Raw genomic sequence first — 24,188 nt, 5'->3', positions numbered from 1 at the left:
TTTGGGATCTTTGTCTTAGTGAAATGTCTCAACACAAGCACAAGCATGAAGAAGACACCCCATTCCTTTTAGTCTGACCTCAAAAACCACAAGACAGCACCCTAAGTGTGCATTAGAGTGAGTGAGTCTGAGCGTTAGTGGGTGTCAGTGCCTGGAAGTCATTTCAGACAATGCGCAAACTTTGTTTCTGAAAAATGAAGCCAATGCACAAGTGTCAAAAGATGCAGTTCCTCAAATGTCCACTGGGGGCGGGCTCTGAAAATGACTCAATCCCCTTAGAAGCCCATGTTAAAATGCCCAGTTTATTTACAACAGAAATTACTTTTTGTAGGCCGTTACAAAAAATGGTTTTGTGCTCCGTAGCTAGCGTTTTCATTTATGACAACTCTACAGGGTTAATTTACAGGTAAATCATGAGTTAGAAATGCTATTAGACCATAAAGTCATGTATAATTAGGGTATTGGTTGGACATTGCAGGTCTCAAACAGCTAGTTGTCTACTACGCATCACTTTATCTAACAAGCTAATTGGAATCGTAGTTTAACTTACTGTAGGAAATATAGTCATTGACACCGGACAACGCCACTGTCGTATTTTAGCTAGTGCATTATCTTGTGGGTGGTAACTGAGTTAGGTACTGGAGGTGGGTTCCAAATAGCAGCCAGGGTCTGTTTGTCATTTATGGGTTAACTGGGGTTTATGGGTTAACTGGGGAGTCAGCTCCTGACAAGATGCCGACAACAAGACCTCCCACATTTGAGCTTCAGAGCCGCTCTCCAGAAAACCTGTGGATGACGTCATGCAGGCGTCGCCCACTTCTTTTTATACAGTTTATGGTTTCAGACAAAACTCAATGGACGGCTCTCCAGAGCAGATTCTAACCGCTAGTCTGTAGAAATTGAATTAAATAGATTTAATTCCGGTCATAAGTGCATGAGCCTTTCTCAAAGGAATGCAGTTAATATTATTCATAGATTATTCATTATTCATACAGTAAAATGTCACTGTTTTTATTTTGTGGCGTGTTTTTTTAGGCAAAACTGTGCTCAAGTATTTGACTATTAGATTAATCAGTGCTAAAAAATAATGTGGGATGCAAGAACAGACTTCATGCAAATGAGAAAACTGTTTCTTATATCACAGAAACCAGATTAATTTCTTTTGATGGTAATTCCAATTCCAATTCATCTCCTTTTGTTTTGTACTAACATGCTAATTTTAATATGTTTGTAGTAATTAATTATTCACAAGGACGTATTTAGCAGATGATCCATATAATTGCATAATTATTACAGTTTATACGGAATATGTGGTAATCATTAGAATTTTTCCAAAAAAACTATATTCTCCATGAATTCTTATACAAGCATTTTTGGTAAAAATTGAAACCCTTATCACAACTTAATTGAAAATATTGACAACCCTTCAAATGCATCCTTATCATTAACACTAAGACACTTTGGAAAGCTTTGATCGTCCTTGTTTGATGTAAAACAGACAAGAAAGTGTAAAGCTAGGACTGACTGACGAAAGAGAAATGAGACGTGTGGGTAGACAGATCTGCTCAACGGATATTGTGCTATATGAAAGAACAATAGCGTATTCTTTGCAGTGAGAGGTGTGTGTGTGTGTGTGTGTGCATTCTTTCATCTGTGCTGTTTCACTTTGCTTTCTGAGTAACTTTATTTCTACCAAAGCGCAACAACACAAGAATTTGTTACCATTTTCATTTTTGCCATGAAGGTGTTTATTTACTATTTGATTTAAAAGTTCATGAGAATGTATATATTTATTAGTCTCTTTTAAACTTGCAGGACCATTTTTTACACGGATGTACAAAATTTGCACACACACAAATTTGTTGCCCGTCACACAGTATTAAATCAAGTATTAGATTACATTTTGCATGATTTGAATTATGCATGTTTTTCCTGGTTTCAATAAGTTTATAGTTTATTGCTGAGATATGGCCGGTGCTAGTTTGTTTACGAAGATCGCCTCAAAAAACAGTCAAAATTTGAAAATCAAAAAGAATTTTTAGAATATTTAAGTGAAGATTTTATCATAAGAAAGAGGAAACCCTCAGGCTGATTTTGACCTCAGGATTTTCCTCCTAAAAATAACTTTAGTAGTGATGTGGGTTTATAGTGAAACTGGAATAACCAGCTCAGGTAGTGTCCATTAAATCAATGTCTAGGATTTAAACTATTTCAATTATGCTGAAGGTTCAGGAAAGGTATTTATCAGCCGATATTTGCAGAACGAGACACTCAAATCTGATACATTTCACCTACTGCACTCTATTGGCCGCAGCGGCAAAACTAATTTAATAGATGACTTGATACACATTTGTACTGTACATTCAATTCTTATCAGAATTCTTATACTGCCATATTTATTCTTACTTACATGAAATAATGTTCTTAAATAGCAGTAATCCTTAATTCTTTTAATTCTTGCGAGAGTTTATGAGTCCTGGCTGTGTGCTGCACATTTTATCCTCTTAAGCTCTTAAACCTTGTCTGATTCTAATAATTAGCTCATTACTATGGCCTTTAAGGCTTTAGCTCGCAAATGCTTCTTGTATACCTAGCATTCATACTAGCATGTCCAATTAAAAAAAAAAGATTCTACTGTATGCAAAGAAGCTCAAAAGCTTATGCAGTCTTCATTTTTTGTCACATAGCGTTCTCCCATTACTTTGGAATAGGGTAAACCTTTTCCTATTGCTCCAAAGTAAATCTTTTTAAATACTCCCTAGCAAATTGATGCCTTTTTTTTCTGATAAGTGACCACACAGCTGTTTAGTCCTAATCCGGTGATTTCTCATCCTTCTGCATGTGAAAATACTCTTAATGTAACTATTAAACATAGCTCTGATTTCTTTGCTTTATGCAGGCCAATAATTTGACCCTTGTGAAACAGTCTACTCTAAGCATATAGATGATGCAGTTGCTTATCCCAAGTGTCTTTTTCTTTTTTCTTTTGATACTGTATTTTCTCATTTTTCTTCTGTATATATCTACTGTCATAATGTATATTCTCCGTATGTATATAATGTGTATAATGAATGCTCTCCGGTGTCAACCCAAATTTTCTTTCTTGTCATCCTAGGAAGTTTTTCTAACCTCTGGTTTGCTCATTAAGAATGTAAATCTACATCCTGGTTTCTGTAAAACTGCTTTAAGACAATGTCTATTGTTGAAAGTGCTACACATTTGATTGAAGTACTAGATCAAGTCATATTACAGTAGTTGTGAATGACTGCTTTGATCTTTGATTTACAATTGTTTTCATCTTGGGTGAGCAATGGTATGTCGTGTCCCATTATCAACAAAATGTCCCTTTTATCTCTGCATTTACTTTGTGATAGTGATATAAATAAATCTTAAATTGCTACCGCAATAATCACAAACTGAGATGCCAAAAAGTAGCTGTTTTGGCTATGGATTGTTAGAGATATTTAAATAATGCAGTTTTTGTACATATAGACATAGGACACACACACACAAACAGGCACACGTGCACGTCCGCTCTCGGACCAAGTGAAGGACATGAGACAATAAGTGACCTTTTAGTGCCTAAAATAGACCTCAGCTGTTTCACACTATGAGAGGAAGTATACATGTGTCTGTGAGTCTTTTTTTTAAGCTCTATATTTAACCCAAAGGTAAAATAACTGGTTAAATGAAAAGCGATATATACTAGATCAGTGGTTTTGCATTTAAATTTAAGTATAATGTTATAATAAAATGTCAAAATGGTTTTGTCTTCATCAGGAGGATTTTTGTATTATTTTGCATAATGCCACAAATCCGCCTCACACAGTTTAATAACAGTGGATGAATCAGCTTGCACTTGAATTTATTGCCGTTTAAATGTCCATTTTAATATTAATAATATGTTGGGTTTTAATTTTAAAAAAAATACAGCGAACTCATGCTTTGTTTATGATTTTGTAGTACAAAATTAAAACTCTGTGTTAATTTTTTATATTTCTTTTCCACGCAAAGTTGGTTGAAAATCACAAGAAGCATTAAAATATACAACAGAACTTAACTTTACAAGGCATCATCAGCATAGTTCTCATCAATAATGCATCATCAGTATCCACTTAATAAAAGCTCCTTTTCATACCAGAAGCCCATGACTGCTGGGGAAAAGTTTTTCGACATATAGACAACTTTTCTCTTGACTTAACATTTCCCAAAAAGTCCATAGAACACATTAAGTTCATTCGCAGCACATCGTGCCCAACCAGTAGTTTAGCTTCACTGATCACATGATGCAAAGAAGAAGATATTGTATTCATCCAGTGTCATGTTTCCCAAAAAAATGTTAAGGCTTCTAAAAGAAGGATATGCATTATGATACTATATAATATACTATAGAAAAACAGAAATCATTACAGAGGTGCAAATAACATCTGTGTCCTCTGGTCAATATACAGTATATTCGCTTTAAAGACAATCATTTTGTTTTTGTTGATTACAGTAGATCAGGTGGATATAAATGTTTGTGCCTGCAAAAAGGAAAAAACTACACTGTTTCAACAATGAAACTTATTTTTTAAATACAATCAGAACCATTGAATGGTCATGTGGTACAAGCTGAGGTATTCATCATACAGGATTTATTTTATTTTATTTATTTAATTTTGGACATTTCCTAATAATTTTCACCATAATTGATGCCCTGATGAAAAATGAAATTATAATTAACAATCCAGCTTAAAATCAAATATCTCGTTTTTCATTTTTGTAGGCAGTGACAGGGAGAAGCTTTGGCGAGAAGGACTTCAGGAGCAGCCTGGAGAACGGCATTCTTCTGTGCGAGTAAGTCTTTTCACCAACATGAAAACCAAACCACGCTTTCTTCACCTCTAACAACCGAAAGGTATAATGGATTAGAAATCCAACAAAGTTTGAGTGACTATATATGTATAATTTTCCCTTCTTTTTTTCCGAAATGTCTTTTTCTAGGTTTTTTTTTCTTTACAGACATAAACTCATAAATAAAACTGACATAAAACCTAAACCGTGGTTCTCTACTCAAAAAAGAATGATTAGAATAGGAGATTTTCGATGTTAGTGGCTTTGTGTGTTTATTTTCTCTCTTTATTTTGGATTTATATTTAATGAGGTAAGTCTCATGTTAGTGTAGTTTTGTTTTACCACCAGAGACGGGAACACTCACCTGGATATCATATTTTGCCTGTGCACGTGCTTGTCAAAACCTTTCAACAAAGTCATATGGTGACATTTAATAAAGTATTTATGATACGTTCCACTGACATACAGCCATCTGGCCTCCTTCCACTCCCTGCTTTCTACCTCTTCAACAACTTGGGCATCATACAGAGCTATTCGCTATGTTTCCTGACCTCCAAAGTTGGCAATAGTTGGTGTTCTTTAATCTTACTGCATGTTTCTCTTGTACCTCAATGAGTGGAAGTGGGAGTCCATGGCAGACATTTCAATCTCCTAATTTCTCTCTGGATTGTCCCCATCATCTGTGTGTTTATCCAGATGTTGTCCGAATCTTCTGGAACATTTAAAAACCCGGATGACTGGATGTCTCCACTGTGCTCCAGTTTTTAACCTGATTTTAAAGTCGAATCTGATTCATGCTGATTACAGCTTGTTTATCACACATGGCCATCCCCTCGCTCTGAATTGACTGATAGTGTGGAAAACAATACTAATGACTGTAGGACAGACGTGGCTTGGCTAATATCGTTGTTTCAGTAGCCAAAACCTGACTCATCTGAGTCTCGTGTCCTTCAACAGACAGCTCCTTCTAGTACAATGGCAAGGATGCTTTGCCACCAACACACATCCCAAGGTTACTCCATCCGGCTCTCAAGTTCTTCTTACTGGTTTTGAAATGTTGCCCTGTGGTGGTTTTGCGCAATACTGTGACGTGCATCAAACATAAATCTAACTGTCTTTCTTTTCCTTGTAAACTCCACAGTCTGCTCTATGATTTCCCACTGACTCTGGGATGTTTTACAGGGTTTAAAAACCAGGCCACAGAGTTCTTTATGTAGCCAAGTGTTTGCTGGTTTCCTCTACTGCTTTTGTTAGTCTTCAGGAGAAACATCTTGCCATTCATTGTTTTTCCCATGCAGCTTCGTTGTTCTGAATGGGTGGACCACACGAAGCGGCCACACGAAGCGTGTTCTGCGTTCCCTATCCGATCATTTTTTTTCGTGAACACGGCGTCGTCTCAAGAAATATCTGCGTACACACAAAACCACTGAAAACGGTGTAGTATATATGCCAAACCAGTATGGGGCGCTGCAATTCTGCCATAGAGATACACTATACACGGAGAAGAAGACTTCGAGCATTCGCATAACCTTCGCGCTGTATACGAACCAAGATGGTGTTGTCCATTATCGCTTGTTGCTCATAACAGTTGCATAGAAGCAATAGATTTAGCTGTAATAAAGCTAGTAGGCTTTGTAGCAACACGAACACAATCATGTAGTCCGCCATTATTGTTGTTGTTACGTGTGCCAACACGTGATGTGATGACATCATCGTTTCACAAAATATACGGATTGGCCGTACACACGAAACCGCAAGGGTGTCGTTTTCAGTTTTATCCACTTTGGGACCCAGGTTCAAAAAATAGCGGTTTCAGTCTCCTAAAACGCCGGATCCGTGTGGACGAAACGCCAATACGATAAAAAATGTATACGTATACAGCGAAACGTGTCTCAGTGTGACCCTTAGACTCTAAATAGAACAGAGAGAAAGAGTGTGTGTGTGTGTTTGTGTGTGAAGCCGAGAGGGGGTTTGGTTGCGGTATAAAGGTGAGAGTGTGTGTTTGCGAAGGGACACGGTGTCAAATTACGCACGCGCATACAACAAAACAGAGAGGGAGAAATGGATCTTTAACCTCTCTATTAAGACTTTCTTTTGCTTTACACACACGCAGATGTTTGTTATAAGAAACAGTACACAGGTGGTCACAGTGTTATAGTAAACAGTACAGGTGTGCACTGATCTTGACTATACCAGTAAGAGACGTGCACTAAGACCCAGCAGGGGAAACGATTACCCACAATTCCGCAGCACAAGAGAGAGAAAAACCGTTGGCTCAGTTGTGATCACGTGACGCTCAGCGTCAAAACAAGAAGCGCATACGTGTTACATGATACTTGGTACTTGTAAACCAAGACTTTTCACTGTATTCAGATTAATCCTCAGACTAACTGTTTTGCTGTCACAATTAAAAATAGGGGGGAAATCTTACTTGTCTAAGCAGAGGCTGAACCACTGACTGATGGACTCCCAGTGCTTTGAGCGATCTGGTTGGTCCTGAACAAGTGATTCCAAAGAGACTTTTGTAACTCATAACACTGCTAGCATTTGGTATTCGAGTGACTCTCATTGCCCTTGGGGTCCTTGTCATTCAGGACATTTTCGTGCTATGGTAAATGCAAATACAGTTTCAGGTGTCACTTTGTGCACTTTGAAAGCTCTCGATAATCATGTGCATGAGAAGTTATCCAGGCGATCCTTATTCTGTGCATTAACTTACTTTAAACGTACTGTAGAAACACACATATGCACCACATGTACTGTATATAGCACATTTAAATAACATACATACTTTGTATGATTTTCAATGATCGAATCCTCATACTTTGTAGGCTGCTGAGTTCCATCAAACCAGGACTTGTGAAGAAGATTAACAGACTCCCGACACCCATCGCAGGACTGGTGAGTGGAAACACGGAATGCAGTGACGCCCCCATCATGCTCATTTATGTCCATCTGTACGATACCTACATTCTATAATAAGTCGAATCACGTGCGGGAGGTTCAATGTCTAGTGTACTGTGCTGTACCGTGTGCTAAACGTCTCTCTGCGACATAAGACTCAGCATGAGGATTTCCATGCTTGTAGCAATGTGTGTAAGTGTTTTGTGCTTTGCTCTCCCAGGATAATCTCACCATGTTCCTGAGGGGATGTGAGGAGTTAGGACTAAAGGGATCACAACTGTTCGACCCAGGAGACCTGCAGGACATGTCTATACGCGCCAACCTAACGTACGCATCTCAGGTTGCGTGTATGTCTTACTAACAATGAAGGTGCTTCATTAGAAAAAAAAAAATGTTAAAGAACCAGCCTTATTTTTTTTTTTACCAGCTTAATAGTACAGTCAGTGTTATAACTAGTATTAGCCCTGATCTAATAATTGAACTGTAATTACTAATAAAATATTTCTTTATTCTTATATTTAACTGCGGTTATTTAACGATGATTTTTAAATCCCCTGCTGAACTCGCGTCTTATTTTAACGCCATAATGTCCATATAGTCAGCTGCTCAAACTGTTGCCATGGTGATAAAATTTCTTTCTTTGGTGTATGTGTGTGCCAGTTCAGTGTCAGTATGTGAACAGAGCACATCTAATCCAATTCTGAAGCAAATCTGGCCTGAATTAACACACCATTTCTCATGGTGTGATGTAAAGTAGGTCATGCGAAGTCGACCAAACTCCATTAGAGCACGTGTGCAGCTTGCTTTCACTTAAACAATGTGGAAATACTTCACGTTAACTAAGGAGAAAGGCAAGACAGCAGACTACAGGGCATGCAAAGTAAGTCATGTCAGTAACAAAGTGTTTCTTCTTATAAGGAAGTTTCAGGTGCTCTTCTAGTGCTGAGTTGTACAGTCGGTACTGTGTCTCTATTGTTCTTGTCAGGACTTAGTGTCAGTCTGATGCTGTAGGGTTACATGGAGACATGGCTAATGTAGTAAAAATGCCATTAAATAGGGGGAAAAAATGTCAGGTGTCGCTCATAGTAAGTATAAACTATACTGGAATACTGGAAGCCCCGCCCCCTTTTTTATTTGTTATATATATAAAATATTTTATATTTTGTTATTTCCTTTCAAATTTAACGGTACATCGAGAAATTTTATCAATGTCCAACAATGTCTATCTATAACATTAGACATCTATAACTGCAGTTCTCGGACTACGTCTATCAAGAATCTCACATTGATCACGGCTCTACAGCCAATCAGGGGCGTCTCCAAGCTCATGCAAGCGGAAGGAGCGGATAGCGCTGTCCTCAGAGTGTGTTACGCCGCCCCTAACGGTGCATGAGCGAGCAGTTTGAAAAGATATGGTCAGCTGGCGTCACGTGGTTCGGAGGAAACACGTGATGGTCCACCCCCCCGACTGAGTGGTATTAGTAGCCTTAATGTGGGAGCCCCCTAGTGGTGGGGAGGAATTGCACACGACTTAATTAGGGAGAAATTTGGAGATTTAAAAAAAACTAAAAAAAAACACACACTTTAAAAAGAACAAAAGGATGAAAGGAACAATAAATATTATAATATATTTTTTTAAAAGTCTAACAACAAAGTATACAATTTCACAAGGAACCAATATTTTAATTGTAGGTCAAAGGTCAAACATTGATTATAAGTAAATACTGATATGGAAGTAATTCAAGAATGTTTTTTTTTTTTCTTTTCAGTACCAGGCTTTTATTACTGCTGTTGAGAAAACATATAACGGAGAGATTGTTCCATCTCTAGTGCTTTTCCCACAATAGAGTTTATTTAAGAAGAAACCATCTTTGTGCTAGTTTGTATCAGTATTTGTGTTTATGGGTGTGCGTATGCAATTTTACAAAGCGTGTCTTGTGCTAACCTTGAGCTTTTCTCTTGTAGGGGTTCAGATTGCAGTCGGAAACTAAAGAATGTAAGTGCAGTAGAGTTACATGCCTTCTGTATTTTTAGTATTTTATTGTATGTATGATGATAATGATCTTTTATTTTGTGTGTGTGTGTTTTTTTTTGCACTTCATGCAACTATAGGTGCTGATCACTATTTACTGGCTGGGCAAAACTGTAAACGGTTGTGCGTCTTATAGTGGTCCAACGCTTAACCTGAAAGAGTTTGAAGGCGTTTTGTCCATGAAGGTAAAGAAAGACCCAATGTGATGAACTTGCTTTTATCGCTATAACGGGTAACTCCAGCGTCTATATTAATGCGATTCGGTGTTTGTGTGTTCAGGAGTGTGTGAGCGAGGAGCCTGAATCACCTAAGCGCAGTGTACGGGACAGCGGCTGCGTGGACAACTGGGAATCGGAACATTCTGATTCGTTGTCACCTCCGAGGCACAGACGAGAGGATTCCTTCGACAGTCTGGACTCCTTCAGCTCGCAGTCACAGCCCATGGCGTCCCCCGATACTGCGCTCCGTGCTAACAGTGATGGTGAGGCAGACCCAATCACGGTGTTTCATTGTTGTCATTTAGTTCCGGCGGTGGTTTTCCTGTTTCCTGGTTGTTCCCACTGAGCATAGATTACTCTTGTGTGATGTCGTCCACTTCTCAGATTCCATGTAATAAAGGGAAATCTTAGTAACTCACTTAGTAACTATTGTTTAATTGTTGTTAATAGAATTCAAATTAAAATGTAAATAATTAACAAAAGAAATTAAGTAAAAAAAATTCCTGCTCACCCAAGCAACTGCTGTGTAGCAGAAACACGAATAAATACAGTACTGTATAATGCCAATCACTGTGCATCCGCACACTACAGGCGTGTATGGCTAACCTGTAACTAGCCATATAGCCGTTTGGATAACCAGGAAAGAAAAGAGCTAAATTTGTACTAGATACATCATAACTTTGAAAAATACTAACTCAGTTCACGCAGAACTTTGTAATGTGTTTTTGCCTGGAACGAGGGTTGTGGAATTTGGCCACCACATTGTATTTGTGATCCGGAGGACAAAATTCACGGTCGGAAATATTTTTATAATGACCAAGACTTAATGCAATGTACGTACAGTATATGTACAGTACATCAGTTTTGATTTGAATGCATGCAGCAGATTACTAATCAATCATCAATTGGTTCGCTCAAAACAGTTATTGATTATACAATGGTTCCATCAATACAATAACCAAATGGAGTTTTTAATATTCAAATAATGGCACATACTGAACACCTAAATAACTGTTGCCTTGATATTATAATACTCATGAACATTTATAATATGGTTTCATTGTGTGCTTTTATTGCCTTGATCACAGAATGATAAAAACTGCCTATTTACCAAATATGCAAAATTCATCTGTAGTCATTTTTAAACATTCAGATACATCTTTAAGTGTGCGTACAAACCAAAAACATGAAAAATCTTCCTGCTTTTTGTTTTTTTCCAAATCTAAGCCAATCTAATTTTTCACCTACAGTGGAACCTCGGATTGCGAGTAACACGGTTTGCGAGTGTTCTGCAAGACGAGCAAAGATTTTTAATAAATATTTACTTGAAAAGCGAACAAGTCTTGGTTTACGAGTACCGAGTATCATGTATCACGCATGCACTTCTTGTTTTGATGCTGAGCGTCACATGATCACGACTGAGCCAACGTTTTTTCTTTCTCTTGCACTATGGAATTGTGGGTAATCGTCTCCCCTGCTGGGTCTTAGTGCGCATCTCTCACTGGTATAATGAGAGTGCAGTAGTAACCAGTAGTGTAGTTACCAGTTTATTTTAACTTTGCATTATTAAATCCTTTTTATTTATCCATTGCAGTCTAAATTTCTGTATGAATATTATTTCTAAAAGAAATACAACAGACTGTTCACAACATGCGAAACCCAGATGGCTTCCTACGCGTATGACGTAATGATCTTGCAGAACCTACAGTGTAATATTTAAGTTTTTGAAAGGTAATAATTGTCTGTTCTAAATTGTTTTTGATATCGTTCCACTATATGTTTTCATACTTTGTTTATTTTATGGTTATTAAACCAAAAGAAATTGCTAGGTATTTCAAGGACAGTACATGACAACAGCCCAAGCTAGAAACACTTGCATGCACACACAAACACACACACACACACACACACACACACACACACATGCACAGACACACACACACACACAGACACACATGCACAGACACACACACACACGCACACACACACACGCACAGACACACACACGTACAGACACACACACACACATAATACTGACTAAAGTACTGTGAATGTTAACCTGCAACACACACACACAAAGACACATGCTCAGTGAGGGAATGAGACTGCAGCTGTCAGCGTTATAGACAGACATTATGCACCCAGCTGTGCGAGTGACGATACGTTACAGTGTGTGAGTAGATTCACGCGTGACACATGAGAAGTGCAAGAGTCTACACGTGTGTGGACCTGTGTGTGACTATTTGTGAATTTGTTGTATTTGTGAAGAGCAGACTTGTCACATATACACACTATAACTTCTATAACCATATTGTTCATTTAGATAATTAATAATAAAACCTAAAAAGAAATTTAAAAGAAAAACTTTTATCTTTTTTATAGGGACATTTGGCTGGTCCCCACAATGATATAAAACATGCATACACACAAGCACACGCACACACACACACACACACACACACAGATGCCTCAGGCAGTTTGAATGGAGAAGCGTCTGTACCAGCCTCAAATTGTTTAGCTGTTTTGGTTTTGTTTGTGTCTGAATGTTTCTTTTTTTTTTCTGTTATGTCTCCTACTGGCTGAATTTTTACATAACAAATACACAAAAGTGTGTAAGTGTGTAAAGTGTGAAAAAACGTTAACAGGACCTTGAAAAGTGACCGGGTGAATTCATAAACACATCTCTCCCTCTCTCTCTCTTTCTCTCTCTCTCTCTCCGTCTCTCTTTCAGATTTGGAAGCGGATCACAGGAAGGTGCCAGATGTCCTAAAGGACGACATGTCCGCCCGCCGTGTCTCCTATAAAGAGCCTCGTGCTGCACTGCCTTTCAACCAGTACCTCCCCAACAAGAGCAATCAAAGCGCCTTCGTGCCTGCTCATCTGAGGAAGAGGAGGAGCGAACGTGAAGAAGAGCGCAGAAGTGGCAGCAACTCCACATCCCCCATTAGGTAACTATGATACAATTTGTCTTTCGTCTTCAGAACTTGGGATCTTTGGTGTGGTTGAAGCGGGATGAAGAATCATTTACACTGGTATACACACACTCATCAGAACACACACATAATGTATAAACACACACACTGCCTTATCCTCATGGTCTTCTCATTTTAAAAAGTGTGTGTGTGTGTGTGTTTGTGTGGGACGCGTTCCACTGCAGAGAGGAGTGTGTTGGCATTTCACGTGAGACGCCACTTGCTCTTAACTCCCAGAAAACAGTGACCTGGGTAGTTGAGGGAGGGGCGGAGCCTCAGCTAGATGAGGCGGAGCTTAAGAAGATGAAAAAGCTAGAAAAGGCGGGAATCAAAGTGTTGCCTGCGTCTGTGCGATACAGCAGGTTAGAAGGACATTGTTATGACATTGGCTGACTAACTAGACTAATGGCACGAGGGTTGGTGTGTGTGACGTCACTAATTAAAGTGCATTTAAAGATTTCTTGGATTTTATCGCAGCTTGAAGTGTGTAAACTGTCACGTGAAGAAGTGATTAAGTTTTAATTATTTTCAAACATCTGGATTCTTCTTTGATCTACATTATGGTTTTTGCATGGTGGTTTATTGTGGTTGTGTAAAGTCTTTCGTCATCCAGTTTTCTCATCAGTATGGCACTTGTTGAGTTTGGGTTAAACTTTGTCTGAAATAATCGCGTCATCTGGATGCAAGTTGCAAGTTACTAACTCCGTCACCCCGCGTTCCTACTTGTGTTGATGACACCAAGCTTCCCTCAGTCCTAAGGTGACAGCAGTAGAGCCCGATCAGGCAAAATCGCCGTCCCCTGACATCATTCGTCGGTGTGATAACACCGTCCTTCGGGCCGAACACACCCACGAGTGGGATGAGGAGGACGAGGACGAGGAAGGAGATGATAGAAAAGTCCCTGATATCCAAAAAGATGACCTTGCGTCCCGGAGGGCGCGCATGAACCGACCGAAACCCAACGTGGCACATCAGTTCCTGCCAAGCTCGTGTAGCAGTAAGGACCGCGAGCGTTGGGAGGGAATCCGGCTCTCTTCCCAGCATGCCGTGCTGGAGATGTTGGAGAAAATGGAGCAGGACAAGAAAAGGTGTGTGGTGTGAGAGAAGCATGTGTGGGAAATTAATATAATGGCAAGTCACCTTGACAGCATGTCTGTCAGTGTTTTGATTATTCTTCTATTTAAGTGTTAGTCAAGAGGAATTTCTGGAACTTTGTCAATTATCTACAGCGATTTTTCTCCTCCAAATGAGTCAGGGATAAATTTAGTTTCTAGCAACTTTTTAGTTTCTTTTGTTTATAAGATCTTTGTTTTACGTTTAGCAGAGCCCCGTATCCAGAGTGACTTTTTTTTATTTTATCTCATTATACATCTGAGATGTTTGGGGGTTAAGAACCTTGGTCAAGGTCCCAACAGTGGTAACTTGGTGGCTGTAGGGTTTTGAACCTGGGACCTTTTAAATCGTGGTCCAGTGCTTTAACCAATGAGCACCGACCCCTGACCCTTAATCTTTTCTGTAGCGATGACTATCACTGAATGTCCATCCCACTTATGTGCCATAAAAAATTGTGTATCTAACATACAATTAAACAGGGACATATTATGCAGAATTCACATTTGTGAAGCATTTTCAGAGTTTCAGATCCCCAGGTCCCCAGTATGCATATACAACCGAAATTGTGTATAGAACAGGCTTTAAAAGAGATTTTTACACATACACATGCCCCTTTTTCTCAGCTCTGGATGTTCTCTGGAGGAGCATGGCTCAGCCGTAGGTCATTTACGTAGATTTTGAAATGGCGCTTTAAGAAGGAGAATGAAATAAAGGGATTTCATGGCAGGAAAATGTCATTATCTAAGGGGTGTTTTAAGAATGTTAAAGAAATTTTAAAATATGGGACCTTTAAAGCTGAAAACTTTACAAACCATAGCAGACATTAATGTTTATTATTCCTGAACTCCAGAACTGTTTAGTTCCCATCATGCATAGTTTCGAAGTTCACCAAGGTGGGAAACATGCCTATAATCTCTTGTAAATTTACAAATATTATAGTCCTTCAGTCTTCGTAATGGTTAGGGGGTCTGTGTGAGGAGTTCAACCTGTCATTTCCACTGTCTTCTTCTGTTCTGTCCGTATATGTGTTGCTGTTTTCCTCCTTTCCGTCTGTGCATGAATTGTGCGATTGAACGTTTCACCGTGTGCACTTGCAACACTCCACCACAGTGAACCCGACACCACCCCGGCTGAGGGGGCAATCGTAACTCGCAAGGACAATCCCTTTCTAAGTCCTCGTGGGAAAAAGAAGGCAGAGGAGGAAGAGAGTGAAGAGGAGGACGAAGGGAAGGCAGTTGTCCCGAACGTACAGAAGGATGATCTCGCCAGGCGGAGAACACAACTCGGGTCCGTCCCACAAAGGGATCCTCGTCAATCATTGGCACAGACAAGTATCACTCAGTCAGACCTGAAGAAGTGGCAGAGACTTTCAATGACCATCGAAAGCAGGTGCCTTAACATATACTAAAGAGCACAAAACAAGTACTTATGTATATACTGTAGCTTCTTGCCTTATAGTTGTGTGTCATTCCACAGCGAGGCCACTCCAGTAGAAGTGTCAATCATAACGCGTAAGGACAACCCCTTCCTAAGCACGGAGAAAGCAAGAGCGAAAGGGAACGATGATGATGAGGAGGAGGAGGAAGAGATAGCGGCAGGCGGTCAAGCAGCGTTGCCGAATATACAGAAAGATGATCTGGCCAGGAGGCGCAGTCAGACTGGGGGCCTCCCACATCGAGATCATCAGCAGACGTTGGCTCAGACGGCCTTGACGCAGTCAGACCTGGAGAAGTGGCAGAGACTGAAGATGAGCACAGAGAACAGGTGTCTGTCCTCAGTCCTGTCCATAGGTTTGACCTGCTTGAATGTGTAGTTTCCAGACATTTGGGATTTGTTCATGGACATCAGCTGGGCTTATCCTGAATAGAGAGAGAGAGAGAGATGCATGGAATGAGGGCACTTGCTTCACATATATGAACATGACACTAGACAGAATTAATCTGAGAAACAATGACTGCGTGTTTAACATAGTGTTCCTTTTATTCTGTCCTCTTGTAACCTGTAATTCTTTTTGACTGGTTTCATTTGTCTTCAACTCTAATTCATTTTTCGTCTTCTCTCTTACATACTTCTCTTTGTGCGTCTGCGTGTAAATGTGCTGTGTGTTTGTTTGTGCATGTGGTGTGTTCAACGTGCCTGTGTGTGGGTGTGTTTGCTCGTGTCTGTGTGTGTACTGGGTGTCTGGGTTTGTACATTCTCTCTGTGTGTGTGTGTGTTTGTGGTGCAGCGAATCGCCTCCTCTGTGTCTGTCCTGCCACGCTGCCTCCTCAGTCAAGGTTGCCCACAGCGACCCGGCCGGTTGCCAGGGGCGTTCCCGTGGCGACCGCAAGCGCGTTGTGACATTTGGGGGTGTGACTAAGATGGAGAGCGTTTCCTGGGACGAGGAAAGACAGGAAGAAGAGTGGAGGAAAGAGGGTGGGAAGGATGAGTCAGAGACGCTGCAACGCCTCCTCTCCTCGGCAACTGTTGCCATGCCCACGACTGGGATGAGCTCAGGGCGAGAGAGAGTGTAGGATATGCACGCATGCTCGTAGACACACTTGTGCATATAGACAGTGTTTCAGACAAACCATGACACAGGATACACTTTTGCTTGCAGAATGGCCTTCGCTACAGACACACACACACACACACATATGCACTCGTATCTTATAGCTTGCTTAGTGCTGTGGAATAGATGTTTGATTAAGGCTTAGTGCTCGTGCAGGCTTGTGACTGGCCAGGTTTGTCGATTGAGGTGTAAAATTCGTCTGCTTTGTGTGATTAACATTCAGAATTACAAAACACAAAGATTTCCTCTACTTTGCCATAATAATAATAATAATACTAATTATAAGTTAGCATGACTTGATAAAAGAACGTTGAACAAATGACCCAAACACAATGTTGCAAATACAACCTTAAAACAATTACATTTGAACCTTTATTTGGAGGATTTATCCTGTTTAATATCCATTCGCACGACATCCGACCACACGTGTGACTGCTGTGTTGGTAGCTTTCTCTCATCGTTATCCCGTCATCATGTAGTCAGCGTTGCTCTGAAATCATTTCATCAAAGTAATTCTGACTCAGAAGCAACCTAATATCAACAGTGTCCCAAGGTCTATAATGTTATGTCTGTCCGAATGTTGTTTTGACAACCAGTCAGTTAAAAAGTCGACCAAGTAGTTAGTTAGAATTACGAGGGCGAGTCAAAAATGATCCGCAAATTATCAGCGCTGACTGCTGTGCAGGTGTGAACGTGTTACATCGGTTCATTTGTACCTGCAAAGCGAGCGGAAATGGTTGCCCCAGTTGTGAATTGCATGAAAGATTTGTGGTCTAAGGGGGTATCCGCTGCTGAAACAACTCATGGAAGAGTGTAAAGCGTTTGGATATCTGAAAAAAATCTGCTTTTTTTTGCCCGAAAGAGAATCAGTACTGGTGACGAGACATAGACTCATCACAATGAGCCTAAGAGTAAACGGCAGAGTACGGAACGGAAACATCCTCAATCGCAGACCCGAAAAAAGGTTTAAAAGTCAACCATCAGCTGGAAAATTCATCAATGCTTACAGTTTTCCCGGAATTCTTAAGGGCCAGAAGTATTGGAACATTACCAGGAAAACTGTTTAACAATCAGCAGCGCTCGTTACAGTGAGATGCTTATTGAAGAGCTGAAGCCTAAACTTTAGATTAAACTCAGAGGACTGATAAGTCCAAGTCCGTTGTGATCTTACATGACGATACACGTTCTCAAAGCATCCCCCCTATTGTTCTGATCTCGCTCCATCAGACTTCTACCTGTTTCCCCCGAAAGCATCCTTTACAAATACTTATGTATTCGTCTTTTCTAAAAGTTAAAAGAAGTTTTACAGCCAGAGTGCGGATAAATTTTGACTGACCATTGTATAAGCCTCGTTGCAGTTAATTTTGCTATATAAAATTCCGTCCTGAAAAAGAGAATCTTTTTTTAAGTGACAATTCCGAACCCGATTCAGCGTTTTGTAGAAGTTAGGATTACTTAATTGTGCATTATTATTTCATGGTGTTCTGTAAAGGATAAAACATAACTGGGTGTTGAAATTCATTTTGAACGTTTTGAAACAGAAAAATACAGCTTACCAGGTTATTGAGAAACACTTTATCCTGAAAACATCCCTGAGTACAAACTACTGACACTGGAGACTCCTCTTGTGATAATCACACTACAGATGCAATGCGTATGGTTTGAGATGGATTACAAAAAAGAATTGATTGACCGCAATCTTTGTAAAATGCTGCTGTACCCTTTGCATGTCTTTGACTTGGCGGAGTTATAAAGGAGCGAATTAATGGCACTTTTTCTGCATGTCTGGCCTGTGAATTAGTAATAGTTAGCAATAATAAAAAATTTAATATATTTAAATTATATGGTGTTAAGCTACAGTTAAAAGTGTACGTGTGTGTGTTGGTGAAGTAAGTGGCGCAATATCTAACTGTATTAAATAATAACTACATTAGTGCTTTTTTTTCTGACTATACATGTACTATACTTTCTATTTCTCTAATCATCCTTTCTTTCCATTTTCTCTCGATTCACCATTATCGTAAAAACACATCCGCTCAGTGGAGACTCAGGACCCCTGACCTCACCACTCAAGTCCTCACAATCCTCCATTTCTGACCCCAAACACACTTTGACCTTTGCCGAGCGTGAGGCTCTCGAGTTAAGGCTGGCTGAGAAAGTGAAGGATGAGAAGGAGTATGAGGAGGAAGAGGAGGAGGAGGAGAAAGAAAGACAGCCTGATTTAAAGAAGGATGACATGATGGCTCGAAGAACCGGAGTGTTTCAGAATGCGGGTGGTAAAGTGCGTAATCGGTTCCTCCCACTGCCCGGTTCTAAGAAAGAGACGCGTCCAGCTGTTTCGGCTCAGGAAGAGAGCACAGGTGATCCGTTCATGGAAAGGAACATCAAAACAAAGAGATTCAAAGTGGGACAAAGGTGGGCTTGCATGGTGTTGGGCATGCGCCATAGGAAATTGTCTAACGTGGCTAACTGATGCTGGCTAGCTAGCAAGTTACTCTGGCTTGATACAACCAATCTTGAACTTTACTTTCCGCCAACTAGAAACACATAAGCAGGATGAATGTTAATAATTTCGACTTTGCCATGATGATATGGTGCACAGTCAGTTCATGCATACATTACACTACTCATAAATAGCATCTTTACACCCTCAGGAGTTTGGTGTGATCTAAAATTTGATGGATGTACTAATAAAACATTTTTAAGTTCTGATCCGTGGGAGTTTTTGACCAACATCATGAGATTGTAAATTTTGTTAACGTGTGCAGTATTTATATTTTTGTGTTTAAGACCAAGAACTCTCTTAACAGAGCTGAGCAGGTAAAACCCGAGCCAACCGTACCATCAACTGTCACTCAAAAGGAGCCAGAAAGTCTTGGTTCTACGCCAACCCATGCTGATGACAGTTACAAGCACTGTGGGAATTACGATGAGGATAATGACGAAGGTCCCCTTCATAACCCGGAGAAAGACGACATGCTTGCAAGGAGGACGGGATCATACCAGAAACCGAGTGGGAATCAGTTCAATGCTTTTCTGCCTAAACCTGGAGGTGTGAGAAGCAAAAAGAAGAATGTGAGTGGGCAATGCGAGCCAAACCTCACAATCGGCGAACAACCTACTCAGAGGTTAGGAAGGAAAGTGCATGAGTGTGGTTTTCATAATGGAAGTCCTGTGGCCTTAATTCATGTGTATCCATGGATGACAATTTATAAACCGAGAAACTGCCTAGACAGTGAAATCACAGGGGATTAAACGAGTGTCTCATCGGTTGTGATTCTCTTTGGCTAACCCGTGAGAAAATCGCTTGTACCCGACTTATGACTTCCATGACTGTTGCTTGTGCTTGCATGTTTTCCTGCGCACTCTATTGCTTGATTTGTGTTATGGGCTGTGTATGTAGCACTCCTGAGTACTAGTTTTTCATTCCAACCTTTGCGTTTAGTTGCGGATTGTTCTTACGGTTCTTACACTTGTTTCTAATCAAAAATAAGGAACCAGTAAAAACAACTGGAACTTGATGGAAACTTTACTTCTATCATCTGTGATCCATACACCAGTGTGTTCAGATGACCGAGTTGGAACTGCTGCTGAGGTGCTTGGCCTTCTTTCACTTTAAGTTGGGCGATGGTCAGCGATGGTCAATTGCCACTCGACTAGATCTAGTGCTTCCTGTTCATTAAGATCACTCAGCAGGCTGGTGAGAACCTCAAACTTAGGAAAGTCCTAGGGCTTCCTAGTTCCCAAGGTTGGGTGGCAACATTGCAAGGAACAAGTTCAAATTTGAACCAGCCTTCAGAAATTCATTTCTTTTTCAAGGTGGCAGCTGACAACATGCATAAAGTTCAATGGATACAAGTCTGGATGAATGCAAAGTCATAAAATAAAACTGCTAAGTACAGTAAGTGTCTATGTGCCACATGTTAGAACACTATCCTATAATACTACAAGACAAAAATGGTTTGGTTAAGCATAAATTTAGAGGATTCTCTTGAGACGTTGTTGCTTCTCTGGATGTTAAAAGAGCACAGAGTGCACATTTGGAGGACTGTGGGTGTAGCTTTGTATGTGCTCATTCTCATCACGATTACAATGCCAAGCTTTTAAAAGACTGTCTGCAGACTTGTATTCTCTAGAGGATCTGGCTGCTACGCTTTAACCCACCTCTCTTTCGTGCTAGTAGTCGGGGCATTAGTTCACAAAGGTGTGCTGGCGGGTGGGATTTTGTTGCAGGGTGTCAACATGACGGGAATGTTGACGTCTTGTCCCTGAGTTTGTAACATGTGGTCCTCAGACCACCAGGATGTTTCCCCACTTGCTCATTGGGAATCTGATGTTGTTCTGCTCCAGCTACTTCTCTGGGCTGTTGTGGCCTGCAGGAGGGGTGCCACGTTGTCTGGTGTAGTACTGCTCTGAGCGATGAACAGGGCATCTTGTCCCACCCCTGTGCCAGTTGTTTCTGCTGGTACAAAAACTGTATAAATGGTGACCAATGGAAGAAAAAAGTTTTGGGAAAATATCTGCAGCAGTGCTTTAGGTCCATTACTTGTAAATAGTTTGGGATAATCCTTGTAATAAACGCTTTAATTGTAGGTCACCCTAATCATGGATCTCAGTTTTGTTAACCTCTTGGTAAAGTTTGCTTTCAAGGCATGACTATGAAGTTTTTAAATCAACTTGAGCATGCATGTTTTGTTGAAACTAATCTGAGGTCTGGTTTCACCCTCCATGTTTGGCTCGAACTTAAAAAGAAAACTTTTTCAAAAATGTTTTTTCTTTTCTTTATATTTTGCTTCAGTAACCATGGCTACAATCTCAGTCCCACCCCTAGATCTGTGACCCTGCCCCCTGCAGATGTTGATGGCATGCCCAGAAAATGCCTTCCGGTCCTGGATGGGCAGAAAACAGACACTGTGGCAATGCTTGGTGGGGAAGTTGATGTTGTGGGCGGGGCTCAGGCGCAAAGCCCTTTACCTTTACCCGACCCTGATGCGCGGCACAAGTTTGGCCTGGATGATGATGTTTTCCCCCTGAAGTGAGAAGCAGCTTTACCCTTTCAGACACACACAGACACACAAAATGTGTATTTTCCTCCTTGTACTTGCATAAATTACCCCAAGCACTAGTGAATCCCCCTGGTTTAATTTCCTTATAAGCATTTAACCTATTTTTTATGATTTAGGTATTTAGAAGATTTAAGCGATTCTTTTTTCCTTTTTTTTTTTTTTTCAAAAGATTTTTATTTCCTGTGGAAATAACTATGCTTAACAAACTATGCTTAATTATAACAGATCCCTTTATAGGCCTATTACAAATGGTTGAGATGCCACTTTGTGGTAAATGTATCATTATATTTTCACATACCAAAAAAAAAAAATTCTGAAAAAGTTACATAGGATGCTAACTTTTGGTGTGGTGGTTTATCAGCACGAATGTTTTGCAGCGTTATTGCTTTTTTATTTCTTGTGGAATGCTGCATAGCAATTATAAGGGCATATATAATTGTGTTTCTATATTTAACATACAGAAGCATACCTCAACCAAATGGTAGAGATGGATTTATCAGGTTAAATGTAGCTCAAAATCTGCTCTACCTAAGATTTTTGACCAGAACATTAGCCTACTTGAAATATGCCCACATTTATTTATCTATTTATTTATTTATTTATTTGCAGAAGGCAAATTTATTTATAGATTTCTTTATTGCAATATATATACTCCAGGACGTATGGGAAGTGTAAGAACGTAGGTACAGTATATTACTAATAGCAATAACAGTGAAACTTTTAAGTGCTATACTATCTGAAATTGTGATTGCTATTTATTTGTAAAAAAAAATAAATAATAATAATAATTAAATAATAAAAAAATAAATATGGGCTATGTTAAGTGATGCTTGTGTACGGGAACAGGTTGTTCTCTATTGTGTCTGAATTCCATAGAAATTGTGTAGAAAATACGCTAATATTGGGATTTTTAGTATACTTACTGAATGGTGTTATCATTTATTATTAGTATTATTAGTATTTATTAATTAATTAATTAATTAATTTTATCAAACCCTCACATTGTTCTGTCTTTAATTTTTAATGTTCTAGATTCAGTCACATGGCTTCTAGTGTTTCTGATGAAACCGAGTAAGTGCCTGTTTTTTTTTTGTCCTCTCTTCTGTTGACCTTTCACCCCCTGCGTCCTGCTCAACAATTCAGATCTTTTGCATGGAAATAACACTTTTCCTATTGCATTGATTCTTTCTTCCTTTTCTTTCTCTTTCTGCATCCTGCACTGGATTGTAACCTGTAAACTACGGCCCAAGGTCACGTTCTGCACACGACCTTGGACGTGTGTGTACGCCGTTAACAGTTTTGTTTCCGCTGCGTTCGTTGTTTCCAGGAGCGTCAGTTTGAATGACATGCGCGACGAAGAGGAGGACGTGGACTCGCTTTCACCGCACAGCCAGACACGACACGAGAGGCTGCACAACCAGTACAACAAAGTCAAAGAGGAGGAGGACCAGTGGCAGGATGTGAGTCATGTCCGAACGATTGCTACATGTAACAGATATAAAAGGGGGGAAGAAAAAAAAAAAACAGGACGCAAACATATCTGTTTACACATGCATCCTTGTCTGTTTATGGAAACCCCCCTTCCATTGTCTTTTTGCTATACATATGGGCAAGAAGTATACAGATGGTGCAGATGTTCTGTTATAGGAAAATAATCAGTGAAGCAGTCTGTAATGTTACCAAGAAACCGCTTATCCATATGTCTGTGTGTGTGTGTGTGTGAGCTAGGACCTGGCTCGGTGGAAGAATCGAAGGCGCAGTGCCTCTCAGGACCTGATCAGGAAAGAGGAAGAGAGGAAGATGATGGAAAAACTCATGAAAACTGAGGGAGGTGCACATCGCAGAAAGAGCATCAAAACGTACAAAGAGATTGTGGAGGAAAAGTGAGAGCCCATCTTTTTAATTCATTCTCTCTCTCTCTAACATGGGCTTTGAGTTTATTAACTGATCATACAGTAGCTAACAGATTTATAATTGGTGGAGGGTTTTACTACACTGCAGTAGTAAAAGTGGGCCTGCAGCATGCCAGGAGTCCTGTTTGACCTTGATATTGCAAGATATTTCATCATGTTTTCACGTCCTTGGATTCTCTTTTAACCTGCATTGGATATAAAGCATGATGTCTTATTATTGATGAAAAGTTATATAATTATTCTCTCTCTCTCTCTCCATGCTTGCTTCAGGGAGCGTCGAGAGCAGGAGCTGCACGAGTTATACCTCCAAGCCGCGACTCCCGAAGAGAAAGCGGCCATATTACAGCGTTATGCCCTCCGCTTTACCATCAGCGACGCCATATTGGAGAAGCTCCAGCTCCCGAAACTCCCGTCTGCTGTAACGATACAATCTGCGGCAGCACTGAACGAAGAAGCAGAGATTTCCGAGTCTCGGATGTGCACGGATGTAGAAACCGATTCCAGTGATCAGATAACACAAACGATAACGCACAAGAGTCCAGAATTAACACCTATCCAAGCCTCAAGAACTCCACAAGTATCCCTT

At 40.0% G+C, this 24,188-nt stretch overlaps 1 protein-coding gene across 1 annotated transcript in view; it reads left to right on the top strand.

Annotated features, from left to right (window-relative positions):
- limch1a (LIM and calponin homology domains 1a) overlaps positions 1–24,188 on the top strand; it is a 60,774-nt gene that overhangs the window by 17,461 nt on the left and 19,125 nt on the right. Inside the window, exons 2-19 of the mRNA XM_053480178.1 lie at positions 4,766–4,836; positions 7,665–7,734; positions 7,958–8,064; positions 9,703–9,733; positions 9,850–9,954; positions 10,049–10,250; positions 12,719–12,935; positions 13,145–13,321; positions 13,712–14,047; positions 15,183–15,461; positions 15,549–15,836; positions 18,664–19,038; positions 19,434–19,751; positions 21,443–21,658; positions 22,722–22,760; positions 23,017–23,149; positions 23,418–23,572; positions 23,873–24,179. Of these exons, the coding sequence (XP_053336153.1) occupies positions 4,766–4,836; positions 7,665–7,734; positions 7,958–8,064; positions 9,703–9,733; positions 9,850–9,954; positions 10,049–10,250; positions 12,719–12,935; positions 13,145–13,321; positions 13,712–14,047; positions 15,183–15,461; positions 15,549–15,836; positions 18,664–19,038; positions 19,434–19,751; positions 21,443–21,658; positions 22,722–22,760; positions 23,017–23,149; positions 23,418–23,572; positions 23,873–24,179 (3,426 nt within the window). The remainder of the gene's footprint in view (positions 1–4,765; positions 4,837–7,664; positions 7,735–7,957; positions 8,065–9,702; positions 9,734–9,849; positions 9,955–10,048; positions 10,251–12,718; positions 12,936–13,144; positions 13,322–13,711; positions 14,048–15,182; positions 15,462–15,548; positions 15,837–18,663; positions 19,039–19,433; positions 19,752–21,442; positions 21,659–22,721; positions 22,761–23,016; positions 23,150–23,417; positions 23,573–23,872; positions 24,180–24,188) is intronic.

This window comes from Clarias gariepinus, chromosome 20 (assembly GCF_024256425.1).
Source record: "Clarias gariepinus isolate MV-2021 ecotype Netherlands chromosome 20, CGAR_prim_01v2, whole genome shotgun sequence".
NCBI classification, from domain to species: domain Eukaryota; kingdom Metazoa; phylum Chordata; class Actinopteri; order Siluriformes; family Clariidae; genus Clarias; species Clarias gariepinus.
Note: the sequence above shows the minus strand (reverse complement) of the source record. Positions and strands in the feature narration are given on the sequence as shown.